The sequence below is a fragment of the Somniosus microcephalus genome, chromosome 3 (assembly GCF_052327205.1).
Source record: "Somniosus microcephalus isolate GS21.2 chromosome 3, FLI_Smic_1.0, whole genome shotgun sequence".
Taxonomy (NCBI): Eukaryota; Metazoa; Chordata; class Chondrichthyes; order Squaliformes; family Somniosidae; genus Somniosus; species Somniosus microcephalus.
In genome coordinates this window covers 303,969,784-303,992,316 of record NC_140989.1, presented here as the reverse complement: position 1 = coordinate 303,992,316, position 22,533 = coordinate 303,969,784, and the positions used below count along the sequence as shown (strand labels likewise).

General features: G+C 45.4%; 1 protein-coding gene across 1 annotated transcript in view; it reads left to right on the top strand.

The window, feature by feature from the left end:
* Positions 1-22,533, top strand: part of stil (STIL centriolar assembly protein) — an 82,755-nt gene that overhangs the window by 18,957 nt on the left and 41,265 nt on the right. Inside the window, exons 4-6 of the mRNA XM_085982879.1 lie at positions 6,046-6,161; positions 8,699-8,886; positions 15,021-15,268. Coding sequence (XP_085839005.1) covers positions 6,046-6,161; positions 8,699-8,886; positions 15,021-15,268 — 552 coding nt within the window. The remainder of the gene's footprint in view (positions 1-6,045; positions 6,162-8,698; positions 8,887-15,020; positions 15,269-22,533) is intronic.

Sequence of the window (22,533 nt, the reverse complement as noted above, 5' to 3'; positions counted from 1 at the left end):
CACACCTTGAGCAGTGAATCCACAGTGCTAAATTGGAGGAATTACACATCAATTGCTGACTCGCATTGAGGGACTATTTGGGGTTGTGGACAATGCTGAGTGTTCATCTAGTCCACCTTCCTGCTGTCCTGGCAGTTGTGAGCATTGATGTGTGTTTCTCTCCAAGACACTTGGCCAATTTGACCGTGCCCCTACAATCTCCCTTTGTCATTCGGTCTTCGCCACAAAGTCTGTCCCCTGGCAACTGTCTGAGGCTGAACCAGACAGTTTGCAACCTTGGTGTTGTATTTGACCCCAAGATGAACTTCCGACCCCATATCTGCTCCAGCACCAAGACCGCCTACTTCTACCTCCATAACATTGCCTGACTCCGCCTCTGCCTCAGCTCACCTGCTGCTGAAAACCTCATCCATGCCTTTGTCACCTCTAGACTTGACGATTCCAATGCTCTCCTGGCCGGCCTCCCATCTTCCACCCTACATAAACGAGCTCATCCAAAACTCTTCGGCCCATATCCGAACTCGCTCCGAGTCCTGTTCACCCATTGCCCCGTGCTCGCTGACATACATTGGCTCATGGTCTGGGAACGCCTCAGTTTTAAAATTCTCATCCTTGATTTTAAATCCCTCCTAGGCTTCGTCCTTCCCTGTCTCTAATCTCCTCCAGCCTTGCAACCCTTTGAGATCTCTGTGGCCTCTTGCGCTTCCCCGATTTGAATTGCTGCACCATTGATGGCCGTGCTTTCAGCTGCCCAGGCCCTATGCTCTGGAATTCCCTCCCTAAACCTCTCTGCCTCTCTGCACCCCTCTCCTCCTTTAAGACGCTCCTCAAAACCTAGCTGTTTGACCAAGCTTTTGGTCACCTGTCCTAATATCTCTTGGTGTCAAATTTTGATTGATAATGCTCCTATGAAGTGCTTTGGGATGTTTTGCTACGTTAAAGGAGCTATATAAATGCAGGTTGTTGTTAGCTATTCCAACATTGGCCGCCCTCTAGGAGTATCCCTTGTGTTCAATGTTCCCTGTACAGGAAACTTTCTTTTATCCGGCACAGACGGGACCGACGTGGTGCCGGTTCATCAAAAATTCTGGATAACCGAACGCTATAGTAAAAGATACGGAGCTGAGAGCTCCGTATAAAGCAACAAACCCTGCACAGCTTCAGAACAATCGGCACAAGTTGCAAGCGTCTCTGTAGCTTAGCAACAGCTGCAGCTACACCCTTGCACAGCAACAAATGGAATTAAAAAAAAGTAATAAGTTACCTGAACCTACTCCTGAATTTTGCCGGTTAACCGACATTTCCGGTTATTTAGGGGCCGGTTAATCGAAAGTTTCCTGTATTTCTTTTTGGGTGCATGGCCCCTTTTTAGGGGGCTGCGTGTCCATTCACAGTTTTGCGCATGCGAGAACTTTAACATTGCAGAAGCCAGTCCCTGGCAGCGTGGGACCGACCGAGAGCTGCGGGACCGGCAGGGAGCTGCGCAGCCACACATCTTATAGGGAACGTTGCTTGTGTTATGTCTGAGTTTACCCCTTTTCAGCTTATACGTGTGACCTCTTGTTCTGCTCTACCGTAGCAAAGCAAATATGCTTGACCGATTTCTACATCCCGAGCCGTATTCATTTAAATGCCTCCATCATAACTTCCTTCTGAAGAAACCCAGTTCTGAGTTTATCCTCATATTTATTTCTGTAGTCCCCTAAAAGTTCTAGTAGCTCTTCACTGCATCTTTTCTGAAGTTCTATAGTGATAGCATAGCCTCATTTTGATTCCCTCTCCTATTCCTTTTTTTAATACAATCTAGCATTCCATTTGTTTTCTTGACTAACCAGATGTCTTGAGGGATTTATCTATGTGACTCCCAGTTCATTTTTTTTTCATTCAATTAACAGAAAATAATGTACTCAGCAGGTCAGGCAGCATCTGTGGGGAAAATAAGTTGATGTTTCAGGTGTGGACCCTTCATTAGAATCAGACCTCCTTTTCCTGATTGTCTTTGTCAGGATTTTCCCATTAATCTTAAAATCCCTTTGCTATTTCCTATCCCCAAGTCCATAGCATGTTGCCATTTCCTCAACCGTATTAACTGTCCCTGCTATTTTGGTGTCATCAGCAAACTTGAAGTTGCCAATGCCCTCTTCCAGATCACTTCTAAATCTTGTGGGACTCTACTCCTTAGAGAAGATGTGGTTGCAAGTGGGATCATGTGGTAGGTGGTGGAAAATCACATGCATGTTTATTGTCTGCAGCGACTATTAAAATTGTTTCACTTCAATATTTTATAAATTGTTTCAATTTTATTAGCAACATTTTTTGTTTTATTGAGACTACTAAATCATCTAGATGATGCCAAATAAGCTGTAAGGCAGTTTAAGAACGAGATAATAGCTGGGAATGGAAGGGTGATGGGGATATGTTTAAATAGAGATAATCAAATACTTTGTGAGCATCATGATTCTTGTACTGCATGCATCATGGAAATCTCACCTATACAATGTAACAGGTAAGGGTTGAATAATGGAGGTATAGATATATACTATATGGAGTTTGCTCAAGTTTCTGGGGGTCAGAGAGATCTTGAATGCCTTTCCCTTGGGTGACCGAATAGGTAAGGTAGAGTCAATGATAGGTATCTTTTGCATAATTTGTGGAGAGAGCCTTTTCTTATTCAATACTTTATGCTGTGATAAATAAGCTATTTATGATAGATGATTAACAAATAAGTCCAGGTATTTTGTTTTACTGTTCGTGATGAATTTTCAGAACGTTGTTTTCTTGTTTATTTTGACTAAATAGAAACATAGAAGATAGGAGCAGGAGTAGGCCATTCGGCCCCTCGAGCCTGCTCCGCCATTCAATGCGATCATGGCTGATCATCCAAATTCAGTACCCGGTTCCTGTTTTCTCCCCATGCCCCTTGATCCCTTTAGCCTTAAGAAATATATCCAACTCCTTCTTGAATATATGTAATGAATTGGCCTCTACTGCCTTCTGTGGTAGAGAATTCCACAGGTTCACCACTCTCTGGGTGAAGAAATTCCTCCTCATTTCTGTCCTAAATGGCCTACCCTTTATCCTTAGACTGTGACCCCTGGTTCTGGACTCCCCTACCATCGGGAACATCCTTCCTGCATCTAGTCTGTCCAGTCCTGTCAGAATTTTATAAGTTTCAATGAGATCCCCTCTCATTCTTCTAAACTCCAGCGAGTACAAGCCCAATCGACCCAATCTCTCCTCGTAAGTCATTCCTGCCATCCCAGGTATCAGCCTGGTGAATCTTTGCTGAACTCCTTCCATGGCAAGAACATCCTTCCTCAGATAAGGCAACCAAAACTGCACACAGTCCTCAAGATGTGGTCTCACCAAGGCCCTGTACAACTGCAGCAAGACATCCTTGTTCCTGTACTCAAACCCTCTCGCTACGAAGGCCAACATACCATTTGCCTTCTTCACCGCCTGCTGCACGCTTACCTTCAACGATTGGTGCACAAGGACGCCCAGGTCTCGTTGCACTTCCCCTTCTCCCAATCTATTGCCATTCAGATAATCTGCCTTCCTGTTTTTGCCACCAAAGTGGATAACCTCACATTTATCCATGTTATATTGCATCTGCCATGCTTCTGCCCAATCACCCAACCTGTCCAAATCATCCTGGAGTTTCTCTGCATCCTCCTCACAGCACACACGCCCACCCAGCTTTGTGTCATCTGCAAATTTGGAGAGATTACATCTAGTTCCCTTGTCTAGATCATCATTAATATATATTGTGAATAGCTGGGGTCCAAGGACTGATCCCTGCGGTACCCCACTAGTCACTGCCTGCCACTCGGAAAAAGACCCGTTTATTCCAACTCTTTGCTTTCTGTCTGCCAACCAGTTTTCTATCCAAGTCAATACCTTGCCCCCAATCCCATGTGCCTTAACTTTACACGCTAATCTCTTATGCGGGACCTTATCAAAAGCCTTCTGAAAGTCCAAATACAGGTAGACTACCCTTTATCCGGACTCCCGAAAACCGAAACCCTCTATTAAAAACCGAAGGTTTTTTCGTTCAGCGTAAGTCGTGCGTACGACTTACGCTGAACGAAAAAACCGAAGGTTTTTAGAGGGTTCCGGTTGCGGAAGTTTGGATAAAGGGTAAGTCGTGCGCACGACCCCCCGCCGACCCAACCGCCGACCCCGCCAGCCCCGACAACCGCCGACCCCCCCGCCAGCCCCGACAACCGCCGACGACCCCGACAACCGCCGACCCCGACAACCGCCGACCCCGACTGACTTACGCTGAGCGTCAGCGTAAGTCGTGCGCACGACCCCCCCCCCCCGCCGACCCACCTTCCGAAATCCGAAATTCTCCTTTATCCGAAACTCGGCTGGTCCCGAGGTTTTCGGATAAAGGATAGTCTACCTGTATACCACATCCACTGGTTCTCCCTTATCTATTTTACCAGTTACATCCTCAAAAAATTCCAGTAGATTAGTCGAGCACGATTTACCTTTTGTAAATCCATGTTGACTTTGTCCGATCCTGTCACTGTTTTCCAAGTGCTCTGCTATTACATCTTTTATAATGGACTCTAGCATTTTCCCCACTACCGATGTCAGGCTTACCGGTCTGTAATTCCCCATTTTCTCCCTACCACCTTTTTTGAATAGTGGGGTAACATTAGCTACCCTCCAATCCATGGGTACTGTTCCAGATTCCATCGAATGTTGGAAGATGATCAGCAATGCATCTACTATTTCTAGGGCCACTTCCTTAAGTACCCTAGGATGTAGATTATCAGGCCCTGGGGATTTATCGGCCTTCAATCCCATCAATTTCCTTAACACCATTTCCCTACAAATACTGATTTCTTTCAGTTCCTCCCTTTCATCAGACCTCTGTTCCCCGACATCTCTGGGAGGTTATTTGTGCCCTCCTTTGTGAAGACAGAACCAAAATATGTATTTAATTGGTCTGCCATTTCTTTGTTCCCCATTATAAATTCCCCTGATTCTGACTGCAAGGGACCTACGCTTGACTTCAGCAATCTTTTTCTCTTCACATATCTATAAAAGCTTTTACAGTCAGTTTTTATGTTCCCTGCAAGCTTACTCTCATATTCTATTTTCCCCTTCTTAATTAATCCCTTTGTCCTCCTTTGTTGAATCCTAAACTGCTCCCAATCCTCAGGTTTACTGCTTTTTCTGGCCAATTTATACGTCCTCTCCTTGGATGTTATGCTATCCCTAATTTCCCTTGTTAGCCACGGTTGAGTCACTAATGTAAATAATGTGTGACCTTGCACTTTATCATTTGAAGGTGTAATGTCAATATGTCAAGTGATTGGTTTTCTGCAAAATGAAATAGACCTTTGACTCAAATTCCAATCTGAGTTCCACGTGGCTTTTTTCCCTGTTCTTTTATATTCTCTGCTCCTTCAGCTTCTGTCTTATTCTGGGACAATCCTCTAGTACCTCAGCCAAGTGACCATACAATGCATCAGTTTATTCAACTGTGGGAGGGCATTACAACCAAAAACAGTCCTTTTTTCACCTGATGTCTATAGACATTCACTTTTCGACAGTTAATACTAGATAGCAATCAAGAACATGAACGTGGCTGATTTTTTTTTTTCCCTTTTGCTTTCCCCTTCCCTAGCCCAGTGATGGGTACTGAGGTCATAACAGCTTGCTGAAGTAAGCAAACTCAGCACAGGCTAGTAATCAGACTTGGGACCACCTTGGTCCATATGACTCGCCTACCACAGTATATTATGCATTTATCCACTAGGGTACAGGATTCTTAAATTGTGGTTAATATAAAAATCAAAAATATAAAAGGTAGAAAAATGTTTCCTTGCAGATGACTCTACCTTTTTTCAACCAGGCTGCTTTATTTTTACTTGGTTGCTGTTCACACATTATCCTTTGCTATTCTGTAGTTTTCTTAAATAGTAAAGATTGCTGTAAAAAAATGAATGCGTAAAATTATTTCTGAAGAGCAGTTTGTAGTTTTTGCCGTTGTACTTTTCACTGTAGTAACTGCATGCAACTCCACAGAAACCCAAAGCTGCTTGTGGTAGAGAAGACCTTGCGCCTCGTCCATCGCCATGCCAAACAGAGCGAAAACAAACATTTCTTCTGTTTTCTGCTTGGTTCAGTTGTCGTGGATGATGGTAAGTCCATTTAAGACCGTTTTAAAAAAATAGTGCAATTTTCCTTTTTAAGCCATGCATTGTAGTTCTTTAAAGTCTCCAGTGGCATTCCTATACAAAATGTTTGTTGAAACAATATTAGAAATATTTAGTCGTCCTGTTTTAACTTTAAATTTTAAATATTAAATGTTCAGTGTTTTCAGAATATATAAAAAATCCTGTGCATGTACCCACAGGTCACATTCTTTAGACCCCTTCTCTTGTAAGGCTGCTAGGTACTGCTCCTCTGCAATACTACCATATCCCAGCAACTTCCAATTCCACCAGCCTGCCCCTTCCCATTTCAGCTGGGCCCCCACCTTTTCTCGAGACTTATTTTCTTCCATTCCCCCACACTCGACCTGCACCTGACTCTCAGATCTGGAGGCCCTCTGTGCTTTTCCCAGGAACACCTCACGCTCCTAGACCCAGTGACCTCCCTCAAAGATGAGCCCAGTCTCCTAGTGATCAATGATCCTAGGTGCTATCTCAATATTCCCAGAACCATAGGACCCCTCTCGGTGCTCTCAGACCCTGGGACCACTTCAAACTGCTACGGTCCAATGAGTGCCCCCAAATGCTGATAATTCAGTGGCCATGATACTACTTGGCATAATGTTCATGTTCTTACAACCTTCAATTCACCATGGGATTTACTAGACAATAAATGTCAATTATACCAGCCTTACTCTATGAATCTTTTGTTTTCTCTGTCTGTCGGGGTGTGTGTGTCTCTCTTTCTCTTGCATGCTGCACTGTTGAAAGCTTGCGTTTATCACTACAACCCTGCCCAATGTAATTCTTTCCATCAACCACTTACTTTGCCTTGTTACCTCCTTCCTTCCTTCCTTCATAAAGTCTCTTAAAAACATTGCATTAATCGTACTTTATTCTCTTTTGTCCACCATTCCATCCCATTTATTCCCTCCCGGGAATAGTGAAGAACCATGGGTCTAGTGAGAATGAGGAACTGAGAGAAATTAATATTAGTAAAAAAATAGTACTAGAGAAATTAATGGGACTGAAAGCCGATAAATCCGCTGGACTTGATGGCCTACATCCTAGGGTTTTGAAAGAGGTGGCTACAGAGATAGTGGATGCATTGGTTGTCATCTTCCAAAATTCCATAGATTCTAGAATGGTTCCCACAGATTGGAAGGTAGCAAATGTAACCCCACTATTTAAGAAAGGAGGGAGAGAGAAAATAGGGAACTACAGACCAGTTAGCCTGAAATCAGTAGTAGGGAAAATGCTAGAATCTGTTATTAAGGATGTGGTAACAGGGCACTTAAAAAAAAAAAAAAAAAAAAAAAAAAAAAAAATAAATAAAAAAAAATAAAAAAAGGATTGGGCAGAGCCGAGCCGACACGGATTTATGAAAGGGAAATCGTGTTTGACCAATCTGTTAAGAGCTTTTTGAGGTTGTAACAAGCAGAATAGATAAGGGGAAGCCAGTGGATTTGGTGTATTTGGATTTTCAGAAGGCATTCGATAAGGTGCCACACAAGAGGTTATTAAACAAAATTAGGGCTCATGGGATTGAGGATTGGTTAACGGACAGAAACCAGAGAGTAGGAATAAATGGGTCATTTTCAGGTTGGCAGGCTGTAACTAATGTGGTACAGCAAACAATTAGGAAAGCTAAGGTAAGTTGGCCTTTAATACAAGAGGATTTGAGTATAAGAGCAAAGATATCGTACTGTAATTACATAGTGCCCTGGTGAGACCACACCTGGAGTATTGTGTACAGCTTTGGTCTCCTTACCTAAGGAAGGATATACTTGCCATAGAGGGAGTGCAACGAAGGTTCACCAGACTGGTTCTGGGATGAGGGGATTGTCTTATGAGGAGAGATTGAGTAGCCTAGGCCTATATTCTCTGGAGTTTAGAAGAATGAGAGGTGATCTCCTTGAAACATATAAAATTGTTACAGGGCTTGACAGGGTAGATGCAGGGAGGATGTTTCCCCTGGCTGGGGAGTCCAGAACCAGGGGTCACAGTTTCGGAATAAAGGATCGGCCATTTAGGACCGAGATGAGAAATTTCTTCACTCAGAGGATGGTGAATCTTTGGAATTCTCTACCCCTGAGGGCTGTGGAGGCTCAGTATATTCAAGTTAGAGATCGATGGATTTTTGGATATTAAGGGAATCAAGGGATATGGGGATAGTGCAGGAAAGTGGAGATGAGGTAGAAGATCAGCCATGATATTGAATGGCGGAGCAGGCTCAAGGGACCGAATGGCCTACTACTCCTATTTCTTATGGTCTTATGTTCTCTTTCTTGTGTTCACCTCATCACGTTGCTGAGTCAGAGATGTTACTTTACATGAGATTAATTCAATACGCCAACAATTTGGACTTTATTGAATGACATCTATTTCATTCATGAAATGCCAAATATCTAAACAAAAACATGTTTTAATTCTTTTGTGTGCAACTTTATTCAAATGAAAATATAAGATTTTGTGAAAATGTGTGTAGTTGGCTGAGTAAGTATAACGTATTTCACTTAATACAGATGAGGAAGGTGTTACATTAACTGTCGATCGCCTTGATCCTGGGCGAGAGGTTGCAGGGTGCTCAGACAAGATCCCGACAGCTCTTCTTCCTGGAGATGTCCTCATTCCTTGTATAATTGATACTCAAGGACCTGTTTCCAGAGATACCAATATCCATTCATCGGAGGATTTCAATGCTGCATTTAAGGTAATTTGAATGGGAATGACAACACAACATTGAATTGTAATTATGCAGGTGTAGGTTTTCCCTGTAGTGATTCAACATTGCCCTTTCTTACTCCCTCCCTCAGTGATCTAAGCTAACTTTGTCCTGCTTTTGTTAATCTGCTATTAGCTATACATGGCTTTGAAATGCAAACTTGTACAAGTTTTGGTAACTTAATTTATGTCTAAAATGTGAGAATAAACTAGTGGGCTTTTTACATTTGTGATTTTCATTTTGTTTTTGATCTATTATGAATTTCCTTCTTTCCCTTTGTTTTTATTGCTCATAAACTATGTGGCTAAGCTATAGGATTTTTGCAATGTGCTGCCTAACTTACAAGTTTATTTTCTTTAAAATGGTCTATGCAGAATAAATAAAATTGCACTTGTGTCTTGCTAAGTGCACACCTTTTAATGGCGTGATCTGGAAAAAGAGGGGATAAGATTCTGTCAGCTGTGAAGTGAATGTGCATTGCATGCAGAAAATAAATGGGAATTATGGTTTGCTTAACTGTCAGAGGCACATGTTGTAAGCTGTCAAATTCAGCTATAGCTTCGTTCTTAGATAATACATTTATCTTTATTTCCTTAAGTGAAGTTGTTTCTGTCTATTAAGCCTGCTACAGTATTGGGTGCCAGCTAATACCAGTATTCCTGAGCTAGCTGTTTTATTAAGAAAATATATATATAACATTTTTTTCAACAACCTGTTCTCTGGATGCTGAATGCATGCTCTGCTAATTTAAGACTAAATCTTTCAAGCAGGTGAACAAATTAGCATATACCCTGCAAAAACAAATACAAAATTGAACCATCACATCACGAGGTGATTGGATACAACCAATAATACCCCTGGCCCTGGAGATCTGGAGGAAATCCTGTGTCACACTGGCGATGCCAGTGAGTCTGTCAGTGCTATCTTCACCATGCCTAAGCTGTTACCTCCCAAACTGGGAAAACTGCATCATTGGGGTCAAATTCTGTCTTCGAGCAGGTCGTTGAATTGATCAGTCAAGATGACTACTTCCAGTACCTCCAGTTCTGTCGCATCTTCCAGAATCCCATTGTTTTCTGTAAAATCCTGCCCCAGCCCTCCTGGATATGGTGTGGCTGGTTACTGGACCTATGATGGGTCTGACCATCTCCTTGGACCCTGACTCGTGTTAACAGGACAGGAGTCCCCTACCGTTTGCAGTTTTCACCACGATCTTGCTCCTGGCAAGAGGATGGGTTCTGTTGAAGTGCAACACCACCCACAACAAGCATATGGCCTGGGAGTGTGTGGGACATATGCTAGTTCTTGTGTATGATATGTGGCCTGCCAATGGAGTTGGGAGGGTGCCAGGAGATGTGGGGCCCCTTCTTTTGGGCCCACCACTCCAAGGGTCCTTGCTGAGGCAACAGGTTCTAACCACCTGCAGAATAACAGCAGAGATTTGCTTTAATCTATTGCAGCACTTCATCCCTCCCCTATTCCCAGTGGTTACTCCAACCCTGTCACCAAGCACCCAGCATTATTATTTGTAGAACTATGTGCGACTCTCACTGCATTTACCTGCAAGTATTGTGAAATGTGTCATAGCATTGTATTCTGTGTCAAGCCATATCAACAACAACAACTTGAATTTATATAGCACCTTTAACGGTAAAACGTCCCACGGCGCTGTACAGGAGTATTTTAAGACAAACAATTTGACACTGATCCACAAGGATAAATTAGGGCAGCTGACCAAACGCTTGCTCAAAGAGGTAGGTTTTAAGGAGCGTTTTAAAGGAGGATAGCGAAGTAGCGAGGCGGACAGGTTTAGGCAGGGAATTCCAGAGCTTAGGGCCTAGGCAACAGAAGGCACGGCCACCAAAGGTTGTGCGATTTATAATCGGGGATTCTCAAGAGGGCAGTATTAGAGGAGCCCAGATATTTTTAGTTGTGGGGTGGTGGGGATGAAGGAGATGACGGATAGGAAGGGGCGAGGCTATGGAGGGATTTGAAAACAAGGATGAGAATTTTGAAATCAAGGCACTGCTTAATCTGGGGCCAATGTAGGTCAGCGAGCACAGGGGTGACGGGCGAACGGGACTTGGTGCGAGTTAGGACACGGGCAGCCGAGTTTTGGATGACAAGTTTACGTAGGGTAGAATGTGGGGGGTCAGCTAGGAGTGCATTGGAATAGTCAAGTCTAGAGGTAACAAAGGCATGGATGAGGGTTTCAGCAGCGGATGAGCTGAGGCAAGGGCGGAGACGAGCGATGTTACGGAGGTGGAAGTAGGCGGTCTTTGTTATGCTGCGGATATGTGATCGGAAGCTCATTTCGGGGTCAGAGAACCGTTAACAATAAAGGAAGGTTGCGAACAGTGTGGCTCAGCCTCAGACAGATGTTGGGGAGAGGGATGGAGTCAGTGGCTAGATAACGGAGCTTGTGGCGGGGACCGAAAACAATGGCTTCGGTTTTCCCAATATTTAATTGGGGAAAATTTTTGCTCATCCAGAACTGTATGTCGGACAAGCAGTCTGACAATTTAGACACCGTGGAGGGGTCGAGAAAAGTAGTAGTGAGGTAGAGCTGGGTGTCGTCAGCGTACTTATGGAAACTGATGCTGTGTTTTTGGATGATGTCGCCAAGGGGCAACATGTAAATGAGAAATAGGAGGGGTCCAAAGATAAATCCTTGGACACCAGGGGTAACGATGTGGGAGCGGGAAGAGAAGACATTGCAGGTGATTCTCTGGTTACGATTAGATAAATAAGAATGGAACCAGGCGAGTGCAGTCCCACCCACCTGGACGACGGTGGATAGGCGTTGGAGAAGGATGGAGTGGTCAACTGTGTCAAAGGCTGCAGACAAGTCAAGGAGGAGGAGGGATAGTTTACCTTTGTCACAGTCACAAAGGATGTCATTTGTGACTTTGAGAGCCGTTTCGGTACAGTGGCAAGGACGGAAACCTGATTGGAGGGATTCAAACATGGAATTACGGGAAAGATGGGCACGGATTTGGGAGGCAACAACACGTTCAAGGACTTTGGAGAGGGAAGGGAGGTTGGAGATGGGGTGGTAGTTTGCAAGGACGGAGGGATCAAGGTTTGTTTTTTTGAGGAGAGAGGTGATGACAGATTTGAGGAAGAGGGGGACAGTACCTGAGGGGAGAGAACCGTTAACCATATCAGCTAACATGAGAGTCAGAAAAGGAAGTTGGGTGGTCAGCAGTTTGGTGGGAATAGGGTTGAGGGAGCAGGAGGTGGGTCTCATACACAAGATGAGCGCAGAGAGGTCATGAAAGGAGATCAGAGAGAAACTGGAGAAAGATGAGTTCAGGGCTCGGGCAGGGGGGAACCTTAGAGGAAGTTTGGCCCAGTGAGCTAGGGGAAAGTAGGGAAGTGGCAGAGGCAGCTGAACGGATGGTCTCGGTCTTGGAGACAAAGAAGTCCATGAGCTCCTCACATTTGTTATCAGAGGTGCGGGTGGAGGAGACAGGAGAGAGAGGTTGAAGAAGACGGTTAACAGCAGAGAATAGAAGCCAGGGTTTATCTTTGCATTCCAGAATGATTCTGGAATAGTGAGTAATTTTGGCAGACGAGAGCAGGGCCCTATAGTGCTTTATGTGGTCCAGCCAGATCTGGCAGTGAATGGCTAAACCAGTTGCCCGCCATATCCGTTGAGTTTGCGTCCCTTGGACTTAAGGGAGCGAAGATGAGAGCCGTACCAGGGGGAACGGCCAGTGTGAGAGAGGGTAATTGTTTTAGTAGGGACTAGGGCATCAAAGATAGTGGTGAGGGTGTGGTTGAGCAGATCAGTAGCTGCAGAAATGCCATGGTTAATGGAGGGCCAGAGGCTGGACAGTTGGGATTTCATAAGTGGAGTTGGGAGAGAGGTTTTTCCAGGGGCGGACACAGAAAAAAGTAGGATTGGGGGGTGGGTGGAAGGGGGATGTGGGTGGAGAGTGATACGAGGAAATGGTCAGAGATGGCCTTATCCTCAGTTGATGGGAGTGGCGAGGCCACGAAAGATGGCAAGGTCGAGGGGTGGCCATGAATATGGTTTGGGGAGTTTACATGGAGGGCGAGATTAAGGGAGGATAGGAGGCTAGTGAACTCCGAGGAGAGAGAGTATGATGAATTGAGGTGAAGGTTGAAATCACCGAGGATGAGAAGTCGTTCGGTGCAGAGGCTGAGGGCGGAGAACAGTGAAGATATCTCCGTAATAAAAATTTTATGGTACTTGGGTGGGCAGTAGAGAACAAGAATTTTAAATGAGGTGAGATGCTCAAAGGAGGAGAAACTGCTGGAGGAATAGGGGGACAGACCAAGGTGTGATTTGGTGATGAGAGCCACACCGCCACCACGGCTGTCTGAGCGGGGCATGTGGTAGAGGGTATAGCCAGGTGGGGAGGCTTCATTTAAGGGTAAGGTGTCATCACCCCTCAACCAAGTTTCCGTCAGGGCCATGCTATCTATGCAGTTATCCACGATAAGCTCATGGATGGCGAGGGCCTTGTTTGCAAGTGAACGGACATTCTGCAAGGAGATGCGGAGAGGGTCGGTGATTGCTGCCCCACTGCCAGCATCCACAGTGTCAGCGCTGGGGGGATGAGTTGGACGGGGAGGAGATTTGCCCCCAGTGGGCGCGCTGGGCGGGACTGTCAGCGAGAGAGTAGGATGGAACAGTTGGGGTTGCTACTTGTAAGGCAGCAGTGACGAGTGCCTCGATGGGCCCTTCGTAGGATGCTAAGAGGGGCACAGAGGGAAGCTGTGGGCTTTTGTAAGAGGGAGTGAAGCCTGGGATAGCGGCAGGAGAGTCGGAAGGTCGAAGAGTAATGAAGGATTGGGGTAGGGATTTGGGAGGGCAGAGTATCCAAGAGAGCAGAGATGAAAGGAGGCATGATGACAGGAGAGTGCGGTCAGGGAGGGATAGAGAGAAAAGGAAAATAGGGGGAAAAAGTGGAATGGCTCGGGTCTGGAGTGGCAGCCAAAGTGCGCACGCGAATGGACACTGGAAAAGCTCAGGTTACATAGGCCTGTTTTAAATGTAATAATTAATGGAATACATATTTCCTGGTAGCAGGGAATAGGTTGTAGACAATAGTTGGAAGACCAGGGTCAAAGTCAGAGGTCCCATGGAAGGACAAGCCGATGTGAGCAGGACAGGGCCAGTACGGAGCATCGACGAACCGCTGTCCAAATTCAGAGATAGGTGTAGCAGGCGAGTGAAGTCCAGAAGCTATTTGAAGGGTAGAGAGTTCAAGGATGGAGGCTGTTGCTGTAGGAATGAGAGTCGGTAGCGATGCAGAAAGATGATGGCTAAATTGACGCAAGCTGGAGGCCACTGTAGATCAAAGCGCAGAGAAAAAGTAAAACCATAAACCAGTGACCAGCAAAGCTGAAAACCGATAAAACGAGTCACCGGACAGCAAGTGGAGCTGCTACCTACAAGCCAGCAGAGCTGAAAATCCAGTAGAACCAGTTCAGCAGACACAGCTGGAAGTTTAATGGTAAAAATCTTTTTACCTTTTCAGAGATAGAGACACAGCAGTTAATTCTTAGTGTAATCCAGTGCAGAAAAGTAGTGTAATCCAGTGTAGTTCAAAGCAGAAATATAGTCTAGATGTCTGGAGAAGTCCAGGAGATCGGAAACTAATTTAACAAAAGAATTCCGCAGCTTAAGCCCTACGAAAGTAAGTTGGAGGGGGAAAGTCGTTTTCAGCTCACAAGCAATGATGCACAGAAATCAAGCTACTCCTAAACATTTCAACGGTTCTGTAAGATAGATCTGATAAAACTAAAATGCTTAAAAGGTAATTAAAATGCCTGCAGTGTTTATGCTAATTTTCCTGATTTGTTCACCTGCTTGAAAGATTATCCTATAAAACTAAAATGCTTACAAGCTTCAGCAGACACTCTTCCTTCCCCCTCACTTTTTTTTAAATGTTTATTCCCACGCCATAGGCTGGAGTCACTGAAGCCAATTGTAGTGTCCCTATTGACTGAGGCAATCCTTGTCCCAAGAATTTTGAACTAGACTGTCTTATGGCTTTGGACACACAACCCTTATTTCTGTGTTAGAATGATAATATAGAAGACAATATACACTTCTGTCAGTAATTGTGTACTTTTTAATTTACCAGATGCTGCACTACTATTGCTGTAGCAAGGAAACAACTGACTTTTCTAGACTTCTCGTGATGAGAGGACGCATTACCTGCATTGAGAACATGGATAATCTGACCCTTGGACTTCACTGGGCAGCTGTTACAGTAGCAATCACCTTTGACGCCACTCCAATCAATGCAGTTCCCATAATCCCTACAGCTCTGGCAAGAAATTTAACTAGCCCAATAAACATTGCACAGGTTCAGGGGACATACAAATTTGGGTGAGTTGGGCATGAAAAGATAGTTGGATTAAGTTTCTAGAAATGTCATCTTTTACAGACATTTAAAGACAAAACTTTTGTTTTTGTACTGTCAATCATTAAACATGTCTTATGGTGGCACCTTGAACGTTTAAACTTCCCATTTTAACCTACCCAAAGTATGGCATTGTGTTGGTTTCGTACTGCAATTAAGAAAACTACCCTGCAAGTGAAATTATTATTTCTAATAACAACTTGTATTTATATAGCACCTTGAACGTAGTAAAAATCCCAAGGCACTTCACAGGAGTGTTATAAAACAAAGATTTGACACCGAGACACGAAAGGAGATATTGGGGCAGATGACCAAAAGCTTGGTTAAAGAGGTAGGTTTTTAAGGAGCGACTTAAAGGAGGAAAGAGGTTTTGAGAGGGAATTCCAGAGCTTAGGCCCTTGGCAGCTGAAGGCACGGCCACCGATGGTTGAGCAATTTAAAATCAGGGACGCTCGAGACCAGAATTAGAAGAGCGCAGATATGTTGGAGGGTTGTGAGGTTGCAGGAGATTAGAGAATAGGGAGGGGCGCGGCCATGGAGGGATTTGGAAATAAGGATGTGAATTTTGAAATCGAGGAGTTTAACCAGGAACAAATGTAGGTCAGTGAGCACGGGTGATGGATGAATGTGATTTGGTGCGAGTTAGGACATGGGCAGCAGAGTTTTGGATGATCTCAAGTTTATGGAGGGTAGAATGTGGGAGGCCAGCCAGGAGTGTGTTGGAATAGTCAAACCTAGAGGTAACAAAGGCATGGATGAGGGTTTCAGCAGCAGATGAGCTGAGGCAAGGACAGAGTCAGGTGATGTTACGGAGGTGGAAATAGGCGATCTTGGTGATGGCACAGATATGTGATTGGAAGCGCACTTCGGGGTCACATATGACCCCAAGGTTGCGAATAGTCTGGTTCAGCATCAGACAGATGCTTGGGAGAGGGCTGGAGTCGGTGGTTAGGGAAAGGAGTTTGTAACAGGACTGAAGAAAATGACTTTGGTCTTCCCAATATTTAGTTGGAGGAAATTTCTGCTCATCCCGTACTGGATGTCGGACAAGCAGTCTGACAATTTAGAGACAGTGGAGGGGTCGAGAGAGGTGGTGGTGAGGTAGAGTTTGGTATCATCAGCGTACATGTGGAAACTGACGCTGTGTTTTCAGATGATGTCGCCGAGGGGCAGCATGTTGATGCGAAATAGGAGGGAGCCAAGGATAGATCCTTGGGGGACACCAGAGGTAACGGTGCGGGAGCAGGAAGAGAAGCCATTGCAGGTGATTCTCTGGCTACGATTAGATCAATAAGAATGGAATCGGGTGAATGCAGTCCCACCCAGCTGGACAATGGTGGAGAGGTGTTGGAGAAGGATGGTGTGGTCTACTGTGTCAAAGGCTGCAGACAGATCGAGAAGGATGAGGGGGGTCTAGTTTACCTTTGTCAGTCACATAGGATGTCATTTGTGACTGAGAAGTGTCGTTTCGGTACTGTTGCAGGGCCGAAAATCTGATTGGATGGATTTAAACAGTTCCGGGAAAGGTGGGCACAGATTTGGGAGGTGACAACCCGTTCAAGGACTGATTGATCAAAAATTTGTGAATTTATTCTACCCATGCTGAAGATGCATTAGTACAATCCTCTGGCCATCCATCCATTTTTGTGTAATTGTAGTTAACACTTTGTATCGGACATAAATGGATAGGCTTAATGAAAAGGTCAGCCAGTAGTATTCATAGAAACATAGAAGATAGGAGCAGGAGTAGGCCATTCGGCCCCTCGAGCCTGCTCTGCCATTCAATGCGATCATGGCTGATCATCCAAATTCAGTACCCAGTCCCTGCTTTCTCCCCATACCCCTTGATCCCTTTAGCCTTAAGAAATATATCCAACTCCTTCTTGAATATATTTAATGAATTGGTCTCTACTGCCTTCTGTGGTAGTGAATTCCACAGGTTCACCACTCTCTGGGTGAAGAAATTCCTCCTCATCTCTGTCCTAAATGGCCTACCCCTTATCCTTAGACTGTGACCCCTGGTTCTGGACTCCCCGACCATCGGGAACATCCTTCCTGCATCTAGTCTGTCCAGTCCTGTCAGAATTTTATAAGTTTCAATGAGATCCCCTCTCATTCTTCTAAACTCCAACGAGTACAAGCCCAATCGACCCAATCTCTCCTCATACGTCATTCCTGCCATCCCAGGTATCAGCCTGGTGAATCTTTGCTGAACTCCTTCCATGGCAAGAACATCCTTCCTCAGATAAGGCAACCAAAACTGCACACAGTCCTCAAGATGTGGTCTCACCAAGGCCCTGTACAACTGCAGCAAGACATCCTTGTTCCTGTACTCAAACCCTCTCGCTACGAAGGCCAACATACCATTTGCCTTCTTCACCGCCTGCTGCACGCTTACCTTCCACGATTGGTGCACAAGGACGCCCAGGTCTCGTTGCACTTCCCCTTCTCCCAATCTATTGCCATTCAGATAATCTGCCTTCCTGTTTTTGCCACCAAAGTGGATAACCTCACATTTATCCATGTTATATTGCATCTGCCATGCTTCTGCCCAATCACCCAACCTGTCCAAATCATCCTGGAGTTTCTTGGCATCCTCCTCACAGCACACACGCCCACTCATGCTATTACATTGTGCTGATTACTCTAAAATAGTGCTTTTACATGTTGATCACTAATTTTTCAATGTGTGTGTGGCATTGACATTGAGTGCTGTGGCCATCAGCATCTGCAACAAGTGAAGCGCCTAGGAAAAATCCAACCCAAAACTGATGCATTACTCCCATGATGCCATGAAAATAATTTAATTAACTTAACATCAAAGTTGGATTGACATTTGAGTATAGTTTCACTCGTATTCTGAACCAGTTGAAGTTGCTGCCTTGCAATTACTCCGTTTTATTTTCTGTTAATGTACAAGACATTTCTCTGAAAAATGGGTCAAATTATCTCTTCAAAACTGCAGTAGTGTAAATTATAACTGATACTGGGGAATTACTTAGAATCCAGTTTAACGGAAAAGTATTATGTTGGGTGGGGGTGTACTTTCAATATAACTTCTGCTACAACCCCATCTATACATTACCAAAAAAATTCCTTCCAGAAACTTGCTATTTGGGGTCTCCCATAGAATTAGGAAACCGACACTTGCAGGTGTTTCAGAGAGTGACTTGATAAGGATACCCAGAAATTGGCTTTTGGAACTAGCTTGGGAGCAAATCTTATTCAAGAAGGATACAGTAGTAGGGATAAACCAAGGAATTACAGGCCAGTGAGCCTAACATCAGTGGTAGGGAAATTATTGGAAAAAATTCTGAGGGACAGAATTAGTCTCCACTTGGAGAGGCAAAGATTAATCAAGGATAGTCAGCATAGCTTTGTCAGGGGGAGATCATGTCTAACCAATTTGATTGAATTTTTCGAGGGCGTGACTAGGTGTGTGGATGAGCGTAGTGCAGTTGATGTAGTCTACATGGACTTCAGTAAGGCTTTTGACAAAGTCCCGCATGGGAGACTGATCAAGAAGGTAAGAGCCCATGGAATCCAGGACAATTTTGCACATTAGATCCAATATTGGCTTAGTGGCAGGAGGCAGAGGGTGATGGTCGAAGGTTGTTTTTGTGACTGGAAGCCTGTGTCCAGTGGTGTACTGCAGGGATTGGTGCTGGGTCCTTTGCTGTTTGTAGTTTACATTAATGATTTAGATATGAATGTAGGAGGTATGATCAGTAAGTTCGCAGATGACATGAAAATTGGTGGAGTGGTAACTAGCGAGGAGGGAAGCCTCAGGACAATATAGACGGGATGGTCAGATGGGCAGAACAGTGGCAAATGGAATTTAACCCTGAAAAGTGTGAGGTGATGCATTTTGGGAGGACTATCAAGGCAAGGGAATACACAATGAATGGTCGGACCCTAGGAAGGACAGAAGATCAGAGGGACCTTGGTGTGCATGTACATAGATCCCTGAAGGCAGCAGGACAGGTAGAAAAGATGGTTAAGAAGGCATATGGGATACTTGCCTTCATTGGCCGAGGCATAGAATATAAGAGCACGGAGGTTATGATGGAGCTGTACAAAATGCTAGTTAGGCCACAGCTGGAATACTGTGTGCAGTTCTGGTCGCCACACTATAGGAAGGATGTGATTGCATTAGAGAGGGTGCAGAGGAGATTCACCAGGATGTTACCCGGGCTGGAGTGCTTCAGCTATGAAGAGAGACTGGACAGGCTGGGGTTGTTTTCCTTAGAGCAGAGAAGGCTGAGGGGGGACCTGATTGGGGTGTACAAAATTATGAGGGGCATAGATAGGGTAGATAGAAAGGAACTTTTAGGGGTCAATAACCAGGGACCATAGTTTCAAGGTAAGCGGCAGGAGGTTTAGAGGGGATTTGAGGAAAAACTTCACCCAGAGGGTGGTTGGAATCAGGAACTCACTGCCTGAAAGGGTGGTAGAGGCAGGAACCCTCGCAACATTCAAGAAGCATTTAGATAAGCACTTGAAATGCCATAGCCTACAAGGCTACGGACCAAGTGCTGGAAAATGGGATTAGAATAGATGGGGCTTGATGGCCGGCATGGACACGATGGGCCGTATGACTCTGACAAATCCATAGACACTGGGGAGCGGTGATACTGCTGTCCTTGCACACAGTGCTAATGACTGCAAGGTCTTGCCTCCTAATGCAAAATGAGACATCCACCTGCAAAATTTGATTGAAAATTATGCAACAATATCCTTCAGCATAGATTTTTTTTTTAATGAAATGGATGTACTCTATATACAATATTCTTTTTAATACTGGGGTTTAGGTTATGACTTTTATTTTACCTCCCAAGGATTAAAAAATGTTGCGTTTCAAAAATGGGAATTCAACATGTTTTTTAATTTGACTAAATAAAGAGTAAATTGTTCATAACAAAGTTGCTATAGCCAAGGCATTATTAATTTGTATGCAAATTTTGTTAATTGGGTTTACCTTATTTTTCACTCTAACACTAACTACAACCACCAAGCTGATGCAGCTGCACCCAATACTGGAGGAAGTTATGGCTAGTAATTGTGCCAACTGGTTACAAATAGTTAAATATATGTTCCGCTTGATGTTCATGCCACGTGGACAAGGTATGACTATGCCCTTGGGCCACACCAGTTGATCTCTTAGAAATTATGGTCTAGAAATTCAGTGGCGCCAGTCTTGCCAGGGCGCTGGAAGTACCGCACGGCGCGCTGCGGTACTGCAGGCCTTCCTCCCCTTCTTAAAGGGGAGGGGCATGCTGCAGCACGATCCGCGATCGCGAGTGCCGGCAAAAGAGTCCGACACCGAGGAGAAGTGCTGGGCTCTTGGGACACAGCCGGCACAATGCGGCGGGGGGTGCTCAGGAGGCCGGGGACGGTGGCGCGAAGAGGCGCTGGCAGGCGGCCAGCAAAAAATGGCCGCTCTGCACCTCTACCGCCGCAGGTAGGCCCCCCTGAACCGGTCGCAAATTGCGACCAGCATTAAAGCAGGGGGCGCTACCAAATTTCACGATCGGGGCGGTAGCGGGGCGCTGCGCACACCGATGACGTCATCGGTGGCGGCGCAGCGCTAACGGCTAGTGCCGCCATTAGCGTCCCGCTAAATTTAGCGGGAGGCGTGGCCAGTGGCGCAAAACCCACTTAGTGCCTTCTTTGGGCGCTAACGGGTAGCGCAGCCCACTGAATTTCTAGGCCTATATGTTTTATGTTCTTTGGCCCATCCCTCGGTAAAACAGTGGAGAAATTAAGGCTGCGATTCTGCTGGCGCGCAGAGGACGGGTTTGGAGGCAGGACGGGGGTTAAAACCGAAATGATTGAGGGTGGGTTCCAAACCCGCCCTGATCTGTCCTCCACACCACTTTCCCAAGTGTTGGGTCTGCGATTTAAAAACAGACCTGACACCAAGCGGCGGGTGAGGGATTAAAGGAACTTGACTGCTTGTTTAGAGCTATTTTGAGATCATTTTTCAATTTTCCTACTTTTGGATCGCGTTTCATGACGTTTGCAGAACACGGCAGGTAATTGTGTCGGGCACACCAAGGAGCTGGAAACTTCACAGCTGCAACTGCAGTCTAAAAGCTGCACACTCAAATCTGGTCAGTTTCAAATGTTGGAGGTTGGTGATTGAACAATTTGGGAGACACATTCTTTGTTTAGGCTGCAAGTCTGTGGTTTTCACTCTATATCCACTGTCGCCTGCATTGCTGGATTTTAAAGTCGCACTTACCCTTCACTGCCACCTCAAATTCTCAGGATACATATGGCAACGATGCCAAACCTTCATTCAGCATAAATTTATTCCAACATAAGAACAGAAACTTCACAATTAAATCTATCAGAACACCCAAGTGAGAACCCTTGAGCTTAATAACATGTCATCTTTCTCTTGCACGTGCTTCTACGTTGTGCTCCCCCTGTGGCTTCAGCAGATGTAGAGACAGCCTGCTCACCTCCCTGCTGCGCCTGCTTAGATGTCTTTGGCGGTTGTCCTCTGCGTTTTGGAGCCTGTGAAGGCCCTGCTTCTCCTGCGGCTGCACAGGGACCGACTCGGCCATCACTGCTTGGGTGCTCATCTGGGGCTCTGACCGAGGGGTTGGCAAGGGGATGGCAGTTTGAGCGCTTGAAGAGGAGCCCTCACAAGCATGTCCCCTCCCACCATCATCCCTCTCATGGGCCACCCGCACTTCTCTCCTAGCAAGTAGCTGGATAGCACCTTGCTGCACATCAGTGGGGATATGTGGACCCGTCTCTATACTGACAGTCCTCATAACGGGGACATCCATGTACCTCTGGTTCCTCTCCACGATAGATGCCCTTCTATCCTCCATAGCTGACCATCTATCTAGAAGAGTCAGCATGTTGTTCTGATTCTGGCGAATGATGTCCTCCATAGAGGTTGCCATCCTTTCTATTGCAGAACCCACATTCGCCATTGCGTGCACCATGGCATTGCGCATGTTTAAGATGGACTCCTCCATTCTCTGCACATTCGCAGTCACCGTGCTTGCAAAGCCACTCAGAACCTCCTGCACTTGTTCCTGAAGCTCCAGCACCGCTCTCTTTCTGGGTGACCCCAGAGGCTCAGCGTCTACATGCAGCTGAGCAGAGCTAGGAGCGCCTTGCGGTCTCCGACGAGGATTCTCCACTGCTGTCCCTGTCTCTACCATCTGCTCTTGCGCACTTGTAAGTTGTGAAACGCTAGGTGACAATACTA